Genomic DNA, 19,863 nt, shown 5'->3' with positions numbered 1-19,863 from the left:
GTAATTGGAACATAATCAAAAAAACACTTTTATGGATAACAATTACTATGGTTTATTTCACTGCGACGTTTCAACAAGGTTTCACAAGTCGTTATGCCATTCAAAGAATATATTAGACATCAATATGGAGATGTGGCTGTCATGATAACGACTTGTGAAACCTTGTTGAAACGTCGCAGTGAAATAAACCATAGTAATTGTTATCCATAAAAGTGTTTTTGATTTTGATCGGAGATATGTGTTGGTGTTTTCTGGCTTTTGTTAAGAGGCGAGCAGCAGAATTCTGGACGCGTTGAAGGTTTTGAATCAGATATTTGGGTAGCCCAAACAGTATTGCGTTATGATAGTCTATCTTAGAATATATGAATGAATGAACAAGAACTTCAGCACTTTCTGGGGTCCGGTATTTTTTAAGTTGGAAGAGTTGTTATATAACCCGCGTTCTGGTTGAAGTGAGGGATTAGCTAATGAAACGATGCACGGAACTGCGGGTAAACAATTAGAAACGTCAATGCTAATTTATTAATCAATGTCTGACGTTATAGGGCCAAAGCCGCTCGTGTGACCTCTGACGCGACCTTCCACTACAACTGGTCAGATCTTCATGTAGTAGACAAGGCGATAAAGATACACATTAGATAGTTTATATAAAATGGGTTTAATAACGTACCTGGTTTTCCCGCAGCAGAACGATCATCTTCTATATTTACTTTCAATATTGACAATGTTCCTGACTTGGAACCAGCGACAAATATGGCTTCACCATTGGTGGGACTATCAGTACCAGAAACATATCTTTAAAAAATAAATCATAATATTATTATCATTTATAAGGGTTCTTAGCCCTCAAGGGTTTTATAAATGAAATGAAATGGGGTTTAACGTCTTACTGTTCTGTTCCTAACCTGGACTAATGAAGACGGGCATACGCCATACAGTGTGCTATGGTGGAAATTTTGCCCGGGCAGCGGCGCTACGGCCCACTCTTATATCGAATTTCAACTGCCAAGGGTTCTTTTACGTGCACACCAATGTGTACACGGGACCTCGGTTTTTCGTCCCATCCGAACGACTAGACAGCTGTCCTTGTCAGGCCCTTCATCCTGCATCACTGACACGGGGAAACCACGCCGGAAAATCTGAATGAACTTTCTCTGCCAATGCAGGGATCGAACACCCGACCTCCAGGCTAGCGAGCCAGCGTCTTACCCACTTAGCCACGTGATCCCCTCAAAAGTTTTATACTATCGATACACGTATAACTACAATATGAGACTTAAAGCGGAACAGAGAGAGAAAGGTGGTTTAACGTCCATTCGACACAAACTAGGTCATTTCAGGATTAACATATGGTTCAATTTTATTTCAAATAGGTTTTTTTAGCAGTGGGAGGAAACTGGAGGACAAGGAGGAAAACCCACTAGGTTGAACAGGCGACCCTACTCCTTGTCACGTAAAAACAGTGAATCGAAACCACGCCAGTTGACTCAATGGCAGACCTTAGGATACAAAGCGCACGCGCTCACCATTCGCCCCCCTACACTTAATACTGCATATTTCGTCACTAATTTCGATTGGCTACTGACCCAGCTGTTGACCTCCAGTCTCCTGGATAGAAAATGCCATCGCGAATACCATGCCTCGCGCTTTCTAGCTAAAATATTTACCTGTGATAATCGAGTTGCAAAGTTCAAGGTTCGTTCAATGTCAAGGTTAATTCCGTGGAGTTCGCCATATTTAATTTGACTGTGTTTGCGTCATGACATCTAATTGAACAACGCTGTTGTTTACGTGTCCGCGGTAAAGACAAGAAATTTCAGACAAATCTAGCAACGGCTAGTTGTTGTAAAACTCGCTTTAGGAACATGATATACGCCATATCTTTGCAAATACAGACCCGAAATGAACCATTATCGCAGTAGATTAATGATCCCTAAGAAGACGGTTAGAGACTTTAGGGTTGTTATTCGTTATTTTAAGATTATCAATTAAAATATTTGCAATCATGCGCAACGTGATGTATCAGGGAGGTCAAAGATACATGTCAACAAATAAAAAAAAAAGAGAGAGAGATAGAGAGAGAGAGAGAGAGAGAGAGTTCATTCTACCGTTTAAAACACCGATTGTTTAGAATTTACAGGGAGAGAGAGAGAAATGGGGTTTAACGTCCACTCGACACAAACCAGGGCATTTCGGAACTAACATATGGTTCAATTTTATTTCATTAATTCGCTTGCGCGTAGGGGTCTTTAGCAGTAGGAGGAAACCGGAGGAACCGGAGAAAACCTAAGGTGACCCTACTCCTTGTCACGTACAACCGTGCGTTACCTGATATCTTCTGGGTCTATTTCTGATATAGTCCGCTGATCGTACATACTCCCGAATGTGACATTAGATTGTGGAATACCAAAATAAGTTGATTCATATCGAGTATCTGAGAATTTATCGCCAACAGAGAAGATAGAGATACTTCCAGGACTTCCATTACCAACAAATATAATCAAACGACCACCAATAACAGCTGTTTCTAACGCTTCACACCTTGGTCCCTGTAATATAACATACAAATATAACCAGACGACCCAATAACAGCTGTTTCTAACGATTCACACCTCGGTCCCTTAATTATGAAAGAAAATGTGGTCCCTTTCATATAGCGTTTAATTGTGAAAACTAAGGGTTGCTAGGCAAGAAATGCACACATTTTGCAAGAGATGGATAGAGAACAAATTAAGAAAAATAGAAGAGATTTTTTGTACAATGAAGGGCCTAGGATCTTTGGGATATAAAGTTATATTGGATAAAAATTGTGACCTCTTAGAGGGTCGACAACCTTCGTATTAATACTTTTACACAATTTGAGTACAAGGAGCAGCCATTGTGTAGGGCAGTTTTGTTTCGATTTTCCCGAAATTCGAACTCAACGTTATTCTTTAAAAATCGTATAAAAATTGTGACCTCTAGAGGATCCACGCGCTAAAAAACATGATTTTTCTTATCAACAATGTTGTTTTACAAAAATTTTCATGTAGCTGAGCAGAGGGGGGGAGGACCCCTACACCTCCACTCTGGATCCGCCCCTGAGTAAAACATATAATAATACTTTGCAATCAGTTTAATTCAAGTTAGACCATACTTTCGTTTCCTGTTCTCTTTTATGGTTTTGTACATTTACGTTACAGCGAGGTCTAATAACATCTTTGAAAAGTTGACTTAGCCGGTGGGGATATTTTTCTGCAAGAACAAGCTTATGAAGACGGACAGTTGAGTTTTCGCTTACCCTTCGGGACATCGACTTTTCGTCTCATCCAAACGACTAGACGCTTTTATAACATTATAGTGGTCTGTTATTTATTGAAATAAATATGACACATCAGACATTATTAAATAATCTAGTAACCTGGATTGATAATGGGTTGTTGACTAATTCATACACATCAATAGCTGTATGTTTAATTAAGACCATCACCATGTGCAGACATTTTAATCAGTCATATATATATATATATATATATATATAACCCTTTGTATGAATGGAATTTTAATTAATAAAAACATGGTAATGCACGGACTTTTTCTATTTTTCTCGTTTCTCTTACCTAGTGACAGTCAATTATTTATTTAATTATCAAATATCCTCTCACAATCTCATATAACAACTTTTGGTCTTCGAAGGAATTATTAGTGACCAGAATTCGCTCGTGTATAGAAGGATAACTCGTGTTTTCCTTTTGCGTTCGTCACTTCCCTTTCTTGAAAGCTTCATAACGCATCTATCGTTGCAACGATCTCTGTGTTAAAATTATATTTGCAACGTGTTTAACCAATTCTATCACATAATGACTGACGCCAATATTGCCCTTTAAGTAAAGTGATGGGTTATTGTATTTTAATCATTGACGGAGTTACTTCCCTTCAATAAGAAGCTTCGGGAGTGCTCGATTGTCAGTCCGGAACGTCACAATCTGCGGGTCGCGGCAGATGAGGTGGTGTGAGTAGAGTCGTGACGTATTTGAAGTAACAAATATGTCCCAGTTTCATGATTGGTTGAGGTATTGTTTATGCCGTCGGCACATGCGTTGTACTCCGAAATTATCCTTTTCACTCGATTGACACTATTTTTGGAATTGAGAGAATTTAATTCCGGAACGTTCAATCGAGTATCTCCTAAACAAACTGGTCTTGACACTAGCTAATACCATATCGTTGTTTGGATCATTTTGTCGTTTTGGGACTAAAACATGGTGGGGAGCTTATTATATACGGTTATGCCATCAAACTTCTTAACTCGCATCTTAGCAAATCCAAAACTTGAAGTACTACAATCTGATTAAAATACATATTCTATTTCGTTTCGTTATATTTCAAATTTTTTGTTTTACTTGTCTTTACCACACTAGAATCTGGAAGAGTTGTTATATAACCCGCGTTCTGGATGAAGTGAGCGATTAGCCAATGAAACGGTCTGTTACGGCGAGTTTTTGGCGTGAGTTGCACGGAATTGTGGGTAACCCACTAGAAACATCAACGCTGATTGGTTAATCAAATGTCTCACGTCATAGGGTCAAAAGTCGCTCGTATGACCTCTGACGCAACCTCCCACTACAACTAGTCAGATCGTCATGTAGTAGAGGCCATCGAATGTATATATAAAAAACGAAACGAAATATAGACCTTTATTTGAATCAGATTGTTACTAACCAAGCCATAATTTAATTTTCATAAAAAAAACATAAACAACTACTAAACACAATCGGTAATTATTTAATAACAAAACAGCCTACCATGCTATCTGAGCGCGAATCCATATTTTCTTTGGGTGTTTTTTCAGATTCGCCTTTACTGTTAAAAAAGTCTGGAAAGTTTTGGGCAATCTGCTCCTCCACAATTCCCCCACTATCATAGAGGATAGGCAAACCGGCGCCAACTGATCTAATGCTTATGCCTCTTCCACCATAAGTATATAAAGTGTCATATTCTCCGTCTGAGTTCAGGCCATCCACTTTACTAAACGTTAGACGACCTTAAAGATACATTAGTTATAAGTTTTATAAACAGTTGTCCGTTCTTGCTACAATAATTCAATAATAGATGATAAAAAAAAATGTTGAAATTTTCAGTCAAATTACATTGTTCTGAACGGAATTGTCACTGTTGGAAGTTTGAACTAGAAATAGGCATCAATTGTGTATGCACCGTCTATGAGAATTGGTGGTCGTTTGATTGACAAACGATAACTCCACCCACATATTCTCGATTATCAAATAACATTTCCAATGGCTATGGTAGCCTCGCTTGGCAGGCCTTTCATCACAACTTTCCGGTAGTGACATCGGAGACTAACGGTAAACGTTAGCTTGGTCCGCCATTTATTGATTTAATTTTAAATGGACGACTGGTTAAATCCAAACTGTATCCAAGCCATCTGTGGTTCTACAGAGTTGATTTTGCGCTTGTTGTGTAAATAAAAGGTCTAATTAATAATTCCTATAACACCTCAAGCCTAAATAAGGACTTGCAATAGGCAGATTTAGCTTTTGCATAATGTATGTTTAATTTTGAAAAAAAAAACCCAATAAACCTTTATTACCCATATTTGTTTTATGTTAAACAGGGTAGATTGGCCATACATAATTATGCAAGCTCTACATATACCTATTGCAGGTCTTTCTTTAGGTCTGAAATGTTATATAAACTATCAAATAGACATTTATTAACTTATCCAGACCATAATCAACTCTCGATGCCATTTAATGCTTCCGATTTTCATTAGATTTGAATCCGATCTACCGTTCAACAGGCATTGATAATTAACCATTGGTGGATAATCGAGACTTTTTTTTAATATTTTCGTCACAACGGCAACAATGACAATCGGGGCTACAAGGATTTTTAAAATGAGTATTTCTCGGCTTAGACTGAAGTAATTTGACTGAAATTTTCAGAATATTCCCGTTACATTATCTTTTAGTTAAAACTATTAGACCGATAACTGCCAGCTCTTTATCTAACGACTAGACTGTTGCTGTCCTTGTCAGACCATACGTCCTGCACCACTGACATGGGGAAACCACGTCAGAAAATCGCGTTGAACGCTCTCGGCCAATGCAGGGATCGTACCTCCAGGTTAGCGAGTCCCCGTCTTACCCACAAATGACTCCCTAGACGATAGCAAGACCTGTATGAAATGCAATACAATAAGGTTTAATGTCCTATGGTTCTGCACCAAACGGACTACCGAGGACGTAGGAATGTATGCAAAAAAGCTTCGGTTTATTTCTTTTTACGATATTTATAAACTTACCAAGTTTCTTATCATCTTTTAAATCTGTTTTGACGATAGCAGGTATGACATCCGAAAGTTTTTCTATAATAAGACATAAAATGATTTATAAAATATATAAATTTATAGTTTCGGTATTCATCGAGACATTCGTGTTAGAATACATTGGGCATGTATATTATTGTATCGGGGATGCAACCTTCAAATTAAATTGTTTCAATGTCATTTAGTAATAGAACTGGAATATACAGGTCACAATTCTACTGCTTATAACTGGGTGGCGTTTCGACTAGGCTTCTCTAGTCATTATCAAGCAGTTCAATTATACCCCCGTCAGACCGGGGTGGCGTCCTTACCACACTGCTACGGCGACGGAAAATGGTCTCAGAGGGTGCCGAGATCAACATAAGCGTGGAAAAAGCATGGTGGAAACGCCAGAAATCGTGCATGTTCAAAACAAACGCCAAGGTTCTGCAATCTGACCTGAAAAGCTGTGAGAGAGCGACTTTTTTCAAGTTTGTAATTTTATGTGACATTTTCTCGCGTTGTGTTCACGTTTGTCGGCGACCTTGTGCATTTTCTAGTCGCCGTACGGTCGCAGCAGCGCAGTAAGGACGCCAACCCGCTCTGACGGGGACATTACTAAATGCCATTGAAACAATTTATCAGACATCAGTATGGAGATGTGGCAGTCAAACTCATCGATCAGATACGAAGTTACATATTTTATAATTGCTTGATAATGACTAGAGAAGCCTAGTAGAAACGTCGCTCAGTAATAAGCAGTAATTGTATTCCATAGAATTGAATCTTCACATTAAATGAAATATCTTACTTGCAGCTTTGGCCCCTCTCCTCTCCTCGTCCCAATCAATAAGGTCAGCATAATCTTTAGCGTCACCTTCATTAGCTGTTATGATGATACTGGAATCCATCCATGTGTGAAAATGTATAGCATCGGGTAAATAGAAAGATTTAATGTCGTAACTTGACAAATGGATGCCTGTGAAATCAAAAATGAAATTAAATGATGAAATGGGGTTTAACGTCCTACTGTTCTGCTCCGAATGGGCTAATGAAGACGGGCATAGGCCATACAGTGTGCTATGAGGGAAATTTTGCCTGGACAATGGCACTACGGCCTATTCTTATATCGAATTCCAACTACCAAGGAATCTTTTACGTGCATGCCAATGTATACACGGGTCCTCGGTGTTTCGTCCCATCCGAACGACTAGACAGCTGTCCTTGTCAGGCCATTTCGCCTGTTCATCTTCGAGGTTTAAATCTTTAGTTTTTTTTCCTTATGTGCACGCTACTATGTTCACGCGATTCGTACCCCCGCGACATTCTATAGTCACTAATGCAGTTTTACAACAAAGCCCTGGCTGCTTAATTATGGCGATATTTATTTTATTTCTACCCGAGGGACATTAAAATAAGTCTATTAGAAATATTACCATCATCTTTATCACTAGGATCAAGTTTGGTGGCATTCCATGATTTAGCTCCAAGTCCATGAATAGCCGTGATTGTCTCAGTTTTCAAGTTAACTTCTGCAATAGCATTGTTTTCCTGTAAATAATATATTCGATAAAACCTTAGAATACTGGGGCCTGTTTCACGAAATTTTAACTAAGATAAAATCCAAATTTTAGTAATTTGATTGGATAATATTAGATTGATTTTAGTGCTTAGCCAATCAAAATTGAAGTATCTACTAAAATTGGATTTTATCTTTAGTTAAAATTTCGAGAAACAGGGCCCAGGACTAGTCCCTTTCAAAACTCTATGAGGGTGTATGGTGTCTGGGGGCTCCAACGAGTGCGCTGTAGACCATCTGACCTGCCATCTATACATTTGATTGGACTGACCCAGGAGTTCTACTGTAATGGTATTAATATAATTGTATCTAAATATTTATTGTACTAATTACCGGTGCGCTTTAAACACAGATCATATTTCATTTCGTTTTTCATAGTTCTAAATTTCGTTTTACTTGTCTTCACAACATTAGGATCTGGAAGAGTTTTTATATGACAGGCGTTCTAGTTGATGTGAGGAATAAGTCAATGAAACGGTCTCTTACAGCAAAAGAGTTATCCAAAACAATATTTAGGTTCGCGAGACTTGTTACAGCACTTAATAAGAAGGACGACTTGTTTAAATCTACCACCTCAATTCTTTGATCTGTATAGTATGAATTAACATGGATTTACCTGTAGACCAATATAAGCTATAGATTTACCTGAAGGTTAATATAAGCTATAGATTTACCTGAAAACCAATATAAGGTATAGATTTACCTGTAGACCAATATAAGCTATGGATTCATCAGTATTGTATGTTATATATTCTGGTTCAACGTCTCTATCAAAGGTATTATTATTCTCTCTGTAAACAAACCGTACGCCTTGCTTTTCTAATTCAGTAAATCTGTGTCAAAGAAAGATAACTCTGCAGTCATGTTTATAATCACTCCAGTAAAAATGATTTTAAACGCATATTCCATTTTGGCTCAACTGAAATATACTCTTCAAAAAAAGAAAAGCACCGCCCATTTTCATCATTTGAACGAGATCGTTGTTTCCATAAATCTGACTTGTTTTTAATGTCACTATATAAGGATAAAAGAAATTTATTATTGGTTTTAAATGTACCGTCATACTTTTTGCCGAAATTTGTTTTCGCTTGATTGAACTAAGACACATGAGTTTAACAACTTCGCAATCTTATCGCACGAAACTCAAATCTTTGGTATTTAAAATCTCGGGGTTCTCGGTTTCAAAATCAGTTGCACATGTAAACACTCAACGAGCCAAGTGATGCCACATCTGAACGAAGACCAACGCAACAACGCTATCGGTCGGTTACAAGCAGGTGAATCCCAAACAGATGTAGCCAGACTGTTGAATGTTTCCCAGAGTACCATTTATCGCCTTTGGGATAGGTAGGACTGGGCTAATGAGGACGATGATACGCCACACGGTTGGCTATAAGGTCAATTTTGCTCGGGCAGCGGCGCTACAGTCTACTCGTATTCCGAATTCCACCTGTCACGGGTTCTTTTGCGTGCATGCCAATGTGTACACGGGACCTCGATTTTCTGATCCATACTAACGACCAGACACTGTCCTTCTCGCCCAACACCGAGACCCCCAGGATAGCGATCCAGCGTCTTAATCACTGAGTCACCGCGGTCCCCTATACAAGGAGTAAGATGATTTACCACAACAGCGTGGGGGTTTCCGTTGTATCCCGCTGCTTTAGACCACCGCTTGCATTGGAACTTGTAAGATACTGATATATACTCATTGAGTCAACAGGCGGGGTTTCGATTCCCAGGTTGTACGTGACAAGGAGTAGGGTCGCCGTGACAAGGAGTAGGGTCGCCGGTCCAACCTCGTGAGTTTTCTCCGGGTCCTCCAGTGTTCCCCCACTGCTAAAGACCCCTACGCGCAACCAAATTATCGAAATAAAAATTGACCTTAAACTCTCTCTCTCTCTCTCTCTCTCTCTTACCTATCGTTGAAAGCAGTGAAATGTAACGCAGTGTAGGTATTTGGTTGTTCGACTCCATTAGGAAATTTGATTATTCCAACTCCACCTAAAGGATCCTGGAAAGCAGTACCTGACCCGAAAGCTTCTGCTTCAATTGCTACCACAACTGTTCGACAGTCTTTTGTAGGCTTGATCATATCTGGTATGGTACCAACTGTAATAATCAAAATGTCCACACGATCACGATGAAAGTACATTTGTGCAGTATGGCCGACTGGATTTTAAAAAATATTGGTTGCCAGGAGACAAAGGGGGGCCCACCCACCAAATACAACAATTCTACCATTTAATTTTCAAAATGAATGAATTAAATTTTCCAAAAATATGTAAGTGGAAACAAAAGGATGTAATTAAAATTTTCATGCTAATATTTTTTTTTCTAATATTTATATATCTTTTGATAATCTATATTTTAAATATATTATCTAATGTCTAAGGGGGACAACTTCCTCGGGGCAAGCTGACAACCTGGCCAGTCCGCCAATGCATTTATGCAAACTGCTATCGAATAGAACGATCTGATAAAAAAAAAAGATTTGGAACTTCTCATTTTTCTTACACATCTACAGTAAGAGGGTGGATAATCTTTCCCGAGAGCAGTGACCTTTGGTTTCCAGCTGTCAAGAGTTCCACGTCAGTTGTTCCACGTCAGTTGGTGGACTGCTATATTGTTTGAGAAAGACTATGTTTATCACATGTGCTTTACCATTACAAATAAGGGCCATTATCTTAAAGGTCACCGGAAAAGCTTCATAATATTTTTAAATATTGCAAGTAATTGTGTCATTTTAGTCCTGTTCATAGAAATATAGACTAGAATATGAGCAGAAGGACGAAAATGACATCACGGATTATTTATTGACGGAAAGTTACGACTACTCAAGCAGAACGGCGGAAATTACTAACGTTGAAATTTATCTATGACAGGTAAAATTGACATTCGGGTCCGTGTTATACTTATGGAAAGGATATGTTGACATAATTATTTGCATTATTTAAAAAATAAATGACCCTTAATATGTTTTGAAAAAGATATTTATACATTTTTTCGATGCTACAAAACATCCTGCCATAAATACGAGAAAACGTGTTTCCGTACCTTTGATTCTGTGTATTTGTCTCAAGGAATCAGCAGCGTTGTTTTTCTGGTATTTCTTCAAAACATAGACCGTGCCTTGTACACGACTCTCGTCATTGGTTGCATTGTCAGCAGCAAAGAAAACATGGTCTCCACAAAACTCAATATCTGTTAAGTCAGTGTTGGTATATACTTTATGATAAACAATCTGCATGCTGTTGGGATTGGATACATCAATCACATGGAAGATATCAGCACCTGAAGTAAGATAATGGTGAATTTTCTAATATTCAAGTTTTCTTGAAATGAAATGGGGTTTAACGCCTTACTGTTCTGCTCCGGCTGGGCTAATGAGGACCAGACATACGTCATACAGTGTGCTGTACAGAGAAAGTTTTGCCTGTAAAGCGGCCCTACGGCCTACTCTTATATCGAATTCCAACTGCCAAGGGATCATTACGTGCACGGGACCTGACCTCTATTTTCGTCCCATTCAAACAACTAAACAGCTGTCCTTGCCAGCCCCCCCCCCCACCGCCCTGCACCACTGACAAGGGGAAAGCACGCCGGAAAATCCCGAGGAACTTTCTTGGTCAACTTCTCCTGGCTAGCGAGCCAGCGTCTTACTCACTTAGCCACCGTTGCTCCTAGTTCTGTGAGAATCAAGGGTGTGCCCGAAAATGTGTAATACACAAGAATTTAATCTGCATTAAGTTTTGCCACTAAATTTTTTATGGCCGTATTCCCTCCGAAAACATTTTGACCAAGTGTCTTCTGGCTTTGGCTGATGCTATACACGGGACAGGTGTGCTTATTAGTTCCCCTTTAGAAGCGTGAAAACACCGGGTTATCTCGAGAAATTCCACTGAATGGTTAGCGTGTGCGCGCTGTATCATAAGATCTGTTTAAACTCCATTTCATTTCATAAGATCTGTCCTTGAGTCAACTGGCGTAGTTTCGATTCCCCGGTTGTACGTGACAAGTCGTAGGGTCGCCTGACCAACCTCGTGGGTTTTCTCCGGGTCCTCCCACTGCTAAAGACCCCTACGCGCAAGCGAAATATTGAAATAAAACATTAAACCATATGTAAGTCCCGAAAAGACCTAGTTTGTGTCTAGTGGACGTAACCCCCCACCCTCTCTCTCTCTCTCTCTCTCTCTCTCTCTCTCTCTCTCCTCTCTCTCTCTCTCTTTGGTTGTTAATGCTAGGTTCACATTATCACGAATCGTGCTACGATTTTAATCGTGGAGTTATCGTGGTGATCCTATCAGGTCTTATCATATATTGAGGTCAGTCGTAGCAATCGTTTTCATCGTATCGAAACGTATCCGAAAGTATCTTTACGTACCAGATCGTGGACTCAACAGGGACAATCCTATTGTAACACATCGCACGATATCCTATTAATATAGATATCCTATTGTGCGGCAATTCAGAATTGTCAATTGAGATGAATACAAACCTTTTCCTTGAAGTTCACAAATATATCAAACTTTCAAAACGATTTAAATTTAAATAAAAGTTATTGTTAGTAGTTACATCTTAGAATAAATTATTAGCTTTAGCTTTTTTGGTGGATAACTGGATAAATTTAAATAAAAGTTATTGTTAGTAGTTACATCTTAGAATAAATTATTAGCTTTAGCTTTTTTGGTGGATAACTTTTTTTTTTTTTTTTTTTTTTTTTTTTTTATTATTTCTTTTTATCATTTTATACATGCATCAGTTCATTTATATCCCATTTATTAAACTTTATTTTTCAATGTTTTAAATATAATTTTATATTCTCTTTATCACCTCTTCACTTATTTTATATAGAGCTTTGAGATATAATTCATCTGACTTTACTTATATTACTTATAAATTATTTATTATTGTATATACTATTTCGAAATCTTGTTAGTATTAAATAATGTCTATCATTTCTATGTATGGAAAGGGCTTCTCTATGTTTTTGAAACTTGTGCTCAATCCTTTTGATATTTGTCAATAAAATATGTTTAAACTAAACTAAACATCGCACGATAATGGGAACCTAGCATTAGCTGGATATCGTGCTCCAGGTTTTAACGTCTCAAAACACAAGTCTTTGATTATTTCATTTTGAGACAAACATGAAGTCAGATTCCAAGGGACCATCCCGATTTTAAAAGTCTCCGAAATAAAAGTGAGGGTACCTAAGAACTTTAAGCGCCAAAATATAGAGGAATGGTGTATTTACCTTGTCTCAATATTTCAGCTCAACATATTGAGTCGCTTGGACGTGAACGTAAAAAACGCTTATCCGGTCACGTAATCTTTTTAAGATTTCGGGTCAATTCTTTTCGTTGGGTGATCTGATAATCTATTGCCGTTCCTTTGGAGGTCTACATAGTGCATGACCCATGTGCTGTACTTGATAACTAAAGGCAAATTTCACCTACACGTTATTTTTTATAAAATAAAATTCTGGTTTTATCCAGACACCGTATAATACAGCTTGGGACACCGATCTCCATTTTCAGATGAAGACCGACGGGTTTAACTTGTTTGAAAACGTACCACGTATATTGGGTTAGTTGTTCGGCCCTAAGGTAGAGGATTTGATGAACTTGTAACACAAAATTAAGCAGATTTATACTCAAACATATAATCGGGATTGGCCCTTTAAGGTGTACGTCTCGTTTTTTTCCGTCAAATGAGAATAACTATCCGACTGATATACTCACCAACAGCGTAAACTATTTTATCTTTAGGATCATAAGCTATTTGTTCAACTGTCCCCTGTCCGAATTGATAGACAGCGTTATCTGTGGAATCATAGGATGGTATGTACAGAGTTGAAACCTCGCTCAACGAAATATTCAATCCAGATGAACACAGAAACAAACTTGCGCACAAGAGTGGTGCAATCAGGAACTTCATGGTAGTCGAATTAAGGGGTACTGAAAAAAAATAAGTGTGTTTATGTCATTGCTCATCTATTAAACATGCATTATACAAGAGCTAAATCTGGCTATTGCAGGTCTTTCTTTAGGCTTGAAATGTTATACAAACTATTAATTAGACATTTATTAACTGGATTTGAATCCGATGTGCTGTTCAACGATCATTATGATTTAATCCAAAATTGGGTAATCGAGACTATGTTTTTTTTATCGTACCGACTTTAGTAATGATGATCGAGGCTAGGCCTAAAATTGAAACTCTAATATCTCGGCTCAAAGTGGCGCAATTTGACTGAAATTTTCAGCACATTCACTTAAAGATACATTATGGCAGTTCTCACTATAATTGTTAAAAACTAGATAATGGAAAGGGAATTTGCTGAAAATTTCAGTCAAATTGAGCCACTCTGAACCGAGATTTTAGCGATTGAATATTCGGTCTAGCCTCGATCATCATTACTAAAGTCGGTACGATAACAAACATAGTCTCGATTATCCATTTCATGATTAAATTATGAATGGAAGTCAAACAGCAAATCGGAACCTAATCCAACAAACATCGCATGCTAGCGATGACATCGAGAGTTGATTATGGTCTGGATAAGTTAATTAATGTCTAACTAATAATTTAGATAACATTTCAGGCCTAAAGAAAGACCTGCAATAGGCAGATTTAGCTCTTGCATAATGTATGTTTAATAATATGATTAATACAATGACGTCATTATTAATGTGACCTCATAATGTATGTTTAATGCTTTTAAACACACTTTAGTCTATTTTAAGATTCCAAAGAATTGACCAGTGATTCTCAACAAGTGTGTCGCGAAAGTTTGAACGGCATTCTAAGAAAATTTCTCACTAAAGAAGCCAGCTATTTGACTGATGAAATTCGAAATACTACAATGAAGTAAGTTCATGGCTGTGTTTTTCTATGCGTCTATGAATAGTCTGTGTCTACGGTTGTATTCCGTCTATGACTTACCGTGTTTTTATTTTGCAATATTCATATATTTTTCATATATATTTAGCCGGGTGTGCCGCTATTTTTTCATGTGTTCCAAGGTGTGCCCTTGGCAAAACGGGGTTGGTTTCATCCGTTACAGATTTTATATTTATGTGATATACATTATTCAAATGCCTGATCTAAATCATCAGAATTTTAAAAAAAGGCAATACTGTTCGTTGACCCATTGCATTTAAAGAGGCTATCCCGATTTGAACCGAGTCTCAAAAATAAAAGTATGTGCACGTATGAAAGTTAAGCGCCAAAATATAGAGGAATGATGTATTTGCCTTGTCTCAAAATTTCAGCTCAAAATATTGAGTCGTTGACGTGAACGTCAAAATCACGTAATCCTTTTAAGATTTGGGCCAGTCTTTTCTTTGAGTGACCTGAAAATCAATTGCCATTCTTTTAGAGGTCTACATAGTGTATGAGCAGTGTGCTGTACTTGATAACAAAATATAAATTTCACCTACACGTTATTTTTATGCAATAAAAGTCTGGTTTTATCCAGACACCATATAATACAGCTTAGGACATCGGTCTCCATTTCCAGATGAAGACTGACGAGTTTAAGTTGTTTGAAAACGTATCACGTATATTGAGTTAGTTGCTGGGCCCTTAGGTAGAGGATTGTAAGGCTTTTAACCCAAATTTAAGCCGTTTTATTTTTGCAAAATATTATCGACATTGACCCTTTAAGTGAAACCAACGTTGCGATTCGTACAATTAGCTATTTCCTCGGTAGTTCATATAAATCAACAAGAGCAGATAGTGTGTTTCTGTCATTACAAAAATACTTGTTTTTGTACAAATGAGTAATGACGGAGGAAGTTATAATTTAGACCGTTGTTGTTATACCTTATATCACGAGTACGGTGACCCGAATATATGTTACCTGTATGCAAACCGGTTAATAGAATAAATGAAAAGGCAGGTGTCCGTGTTGAATAATCTTTAAATGATTATTTTAATCTTTTTGTCCGACGAAGAAAGCTATACCTTAGTTTCCGTTCGTTTCTATTTCATTTTCTTGTTGGTGATGACTGTCAAACTACGGTGAACTTTAAAACCGATAAAAGATATTAGATATAAAAACCGAAAAGAAACGAAATCAAGATCTAATTTTAATCACATTGTCTGTGGTTTTGCATAAAACACCCGATCTATGAACAAATGAAATGAAATGAAATGAAATGGGGCTTAACGTCCTACTGCTCTGCTCCGAACTGGGCGAATGAAGGTGGGCATACGCCATACAGTGTGTTATGAGGGAAATTTTGGCTCGAACGAAATGACCTAGTTTGTGTCGAAATGAAATGAAATGAAATGGGGTTTAACGTCCTACTGTTCTGCTCGTATACTGGGCTAAAGTTTGTGTCGAGTGGACCTTAAACCCCATTTCTCTCTATGTTACCCTTACCCAGTTTAAGCTCACTAAACTTATCTGTATTTGTTTGATAGATTAAAAAAGATATCATTTATATATCAGTAATATACATCTGTATTTGTTATAGTGAAGACCTTATTATGTTTTACTCGACATTATTATAAACTCCTATTATAGGATATTTATTATAGCTCATTTTATCATTCAAACTGCTTCTCATGTGTCAGTTTTATTTAAAGTAGCTAAGTCTCTAACTGAATATCATTCAAAGTCTTCCACATTGAAAACACGATTTATAATTATATGTCAATTTAAATCAACATTGATGTTGTGATCTTACCGGGAAAAGATGGGTTTCTGGTATCCAATATTTAGGACAAAATAAACATTTTACCATTGGTACATGAATCGCGTACCATAATGCGTTTCAGCGCCATTTGTAACAAGGGACTCGACGAACGAGGTTAGATATATTCCACAAGTCTTGCAAAACGGTGATGCCAATGACGTCTACGTAATTGGGTGATGCCATATTCTTATCTGGAGAGCATGCGCAAAAAATACTTCCTATGTAAACTGGAATAGCCAGACACTAGAAATTACCATTCAATTGAGACTTCTAGCGTAACTATAGTAATTATAGTACAAACTGAAAGGATTGAATGTAAATCAGTTTATATACATTCATATTACATTTGTGTCAATTTCTATGTCCCAGATATTAGCGATTTAGCTCCTTTAATCTACGCACATTGACGCCCAATTTTCAAATATTTACATAAAATATAATTCTATGTACATATTCATCACATACGGTTGTATGGATGTTTACAAACGCCATCATTCTTCATTATTGCAGAATCCTTCTAAGCAAGCATTTGTTCTGATATGTCGTTTTATAAAATTTTGCTGCAGATGCCATCTACCCTTCTGGTAATACGAATGTTGATTTGGAACTGTATAAATTTAGTTTTGAAATAATAAAAGAAATAAAACACATTTTACATGTGCCTACATTAAAATATGCTACCCTGGGTCCTTGTAAAACGTCCGAAATCACTACTCCCAAGACCGCGTGAATAGCTTGATAATGTCCCCGTCAGACCAGGGTGGCGTTTTTACTGTGCTGCTGCGACCGTACGGCGACCAGAAAATGCACGAGGTCGCCGGCAACAACGCGAGAAAATGCCCCCCAAAATTACAAAAAACTTCTCAGTTTTGAACATACTCAAAACAAACTCGGCAATCATTGACGATTATGGAGACAACAGCACAATTTCTGGCGTTTCCACCATAGGCGTACGGGGAAATTTTTGACTGGGGGGACGGTGGTGGTTGATGCCCAAAAAATGTAGTAAGGTTCTTAGTATGTTACATAATAATAATAAATTCGCTGTTAAATTGGACACATTCAAGAACACAATATTAAAATTGTGTGCCCAAATTTTCCCAGTATTTGGTGCCCAAAATGGGGGTCGGCCGCCGCCCCCCAGCTCATGCGCCTATGGTTTCCACCAAGCTTTTACCACGCTTATCGCGATCTTGACGCCCCCTGAGACCATTTCCGTCGCCGTAGCAGCGCAGTAAGGACGCAACCCCGGTCTGACAGGGGAATAAGACCGTACGTTTGTTCTTGTGAGAGCAGCAACTATTCACGTGACCTATGACTCTCTAATGACCACTGGTTCCAGCCAGGAGTTTTCAGTGCAAAAGTAATATTCCCAATTTAAACAATGTCTTACCTGTTATAGTGTGAGATAGTTGTATGATCCAAATAAAAAAAACCCACGATGCCACTGATTAACTCGTGTCTTTTATACTTTTCAAATGCAGATGACTCATAAATGATTTCAAAATTGACCGAATTATCCACTGAAAACAGTGGAAACTCGGCAACGGCTCATTATTATTTAAATAGTTTATTGTTGCATATAGTCCAAAGTACACGTACGTTACGACTGTTGTTGCTTGATGTGGGCGTTGGTGTGCATAATTTAGTTTATTTCGTATAAAACTCCCGCTAAACCTCATCAAGAAGCTCCAGCTTCGTCCCAGCACGAAAAAATCATCAAAATAGTTGTACACTCCTCCCTTTCCTTTCAGAAATATTTGTTACGCAACTACGGACGTCTCTTTGCAATTGTATGGATTAACAAAGCATAAATGCAATGAATACAATCGATCGCCACTAGAGGAATGTAGATCAAAAGGACGTATATGCAACGATACATGTAAGTCGACAAGTATTATGCAATCTTTGCTGTACAATGACACATCTCGATCCTTAAGAAACTTTTACCGAGAGATGGTGATAACTCTGTGAAGTTACAATCGATGCTGAACACGGTTCAATAAATCTTTGGTTTTTTTTTTAACAATTTGGTGGGTCGAATTATCTCAGGTATATTTTTAATTATTGGGACGTATTTGTTTGGGTTTCGAACAAGGCTCTCGTCATATTCAATTACAGCGCAAATAAAGTTATGCATATGTATGTACAGTTGTTTATTTAAAGATACAATATGGGAGATTAGGTAAAGAGCTGACAGTTCTCACTATAATAGTTTAAAAATAGATAATGTTACGGGAATATGCTGAAAATTACTTCTCTCTGAGCCGAAAAATACTCATTTTAATAACACAGTAGCATCGATTGTCAATGTTACCTCTTTACCATAATAAACGAAGTCTTGTTTATCTATTTTACGGTTAATCATCAACGGCCGTTGAACTGCAAATCGGATTCAAGTCTCATGAAAAACGGACCCATCAGAGGGCATCGAGAGTTGATTATGGTCTTGTCATGTTAATAAATGTCTAATTAATAGTTGATATAACATTTAAGGCCTAAAAAAAGACCCACAATAGACAGATTTATTTTTATATAATGTATGTTTAAAGGAGCTAAGTCCCTAACTCAATATTGTCCATAATATTTGAAATTAACAACTCGAATAAGAATTCAATATTGATCAATTTCAATCAATATTGATGTTGTTATCTTGCCGTGAAACTACAGGATCCTATAATATCCAATATTAATGACACAATTAACATTTTATAATCACTACACGTACACGAGTCGTGTACTCGATGGTTTTGGGTGCCATTTAGTAATGAACAAATAAAGACATATAATACAACACAATGTGATAGTAATTAGTAAAGACTGATTCACAAAAGACAAAATAACAATTTAAAAAACGTGTAGAATGCACTGAGCAGACGTAAACGACTGCCGTTCAATTTGAACTGTTCACGTATTTCACCGAACATAAATTGATTAGAAATTACAATATTTATTTTCTCAAAACTTGAATATGAATCACTTTACATACATTCATATTACATTAATGTGTGTTTTTAGAACCATTTTTATCTATTTCAAGATTCCAAAAAATAGAGCCATACGCCCTTTAAGAAATCAAGACCAGCAAATACCACAAGAAAAGATTTTACCCAACACTTGCTTGTATATGTCATCTTTAGAGGATTTTGTAGAGATTTATGGTTGAGACGTGTTCGATTGTATTATCTCTAGCGCTCGAGATACTAAGTCGAGCGCTCGAGATAATTAAGTCGACCGCTCGAGATAATACATTCAACCGCTGTTTTAAG

At 37.4% G+C, this 19,863-nt stretch overlaps 1 protein-coding gene across 3 annotated transcripts in view; it reads right to left on the bottom strand.

The window, feature by feature from the left end:
• Positions 1 to 19,863, bottom strand: part of LOC126827745 (mesenchyme-specific cell surface glycoprotein) — a 60,850-nt gene that overhangs the window by 11,685 nt on the left and 29,302 nt on the right. Inside the window, exons 1-11 of one of the 3 annotated variants that reach the window (XM_050557286.2) lie at positions 17,988 to 18,237; positions 13,631 to 13,846; positions 10,944 to 11,180; positions 9,806 to 9,998; positions 8,590 to 8,719; positions 7,744 to 7,858; positions 7,119 to 7,286; positions 6,305 to 6,367; positions 4,785 to 5,023; positions 2,329 to 2,549; positions 671 to 795 (exon numbers count right to left, since the gene is read on the bottom strand). In XM_050557286.2, coding sequence (XP_050413243.1) covers positions 671 to 795; positions 2,329 to 2,549; positions 4,785 to 5,023; positions 6,305 to 6,367; positions 7,119 to 7,286; positions 7,744 to 7,858; positions 8,590 to 8,719; positions 9,806 to 9,998; positions 10,944 to 11,180; positions 13,631 to 13,826 — 1,687 coding nt within the window. In that variant the 5' untranslated portion in view covers positions 13,827 to 13,846; positions 17,988 to 18,237. Of the gene's footprint in view, positions 1 to 670; positions 796 to 2,328; positions 2,550 to 4,784; positions 5,024 to 6,304; positions 6,368 to 7,118; positions 7,287 to 7,743; positions 7,859 to 8,589; positions 8,720 to 9,805; positions 9,999 to 10,943; positions 11,181 to 13,630; positions 13,847 to 17,987; positions 18,238 to 19,863 lie in introns of those variants that run through there. The other 2 variants (XM_050557275.2, XM_050557283.1) reach the window with 2 other exon arrangements.

Source organism: Patella vulgata, chromosome 1 (assembly GCF_932274485.2).
Source record: "Patella vulgata chromosome 1, xgPatVulg1.2, whole genome shotgun sequence".
Classification (NCBI taxonomy): Eukaryota; Metazoa; Mollusca; class Gastropoda; family Patellidae; genus Patella; species Patella vulgata.
This window is presented reverse-complemented; position numbering and strand designations above follow the sequence as displayed.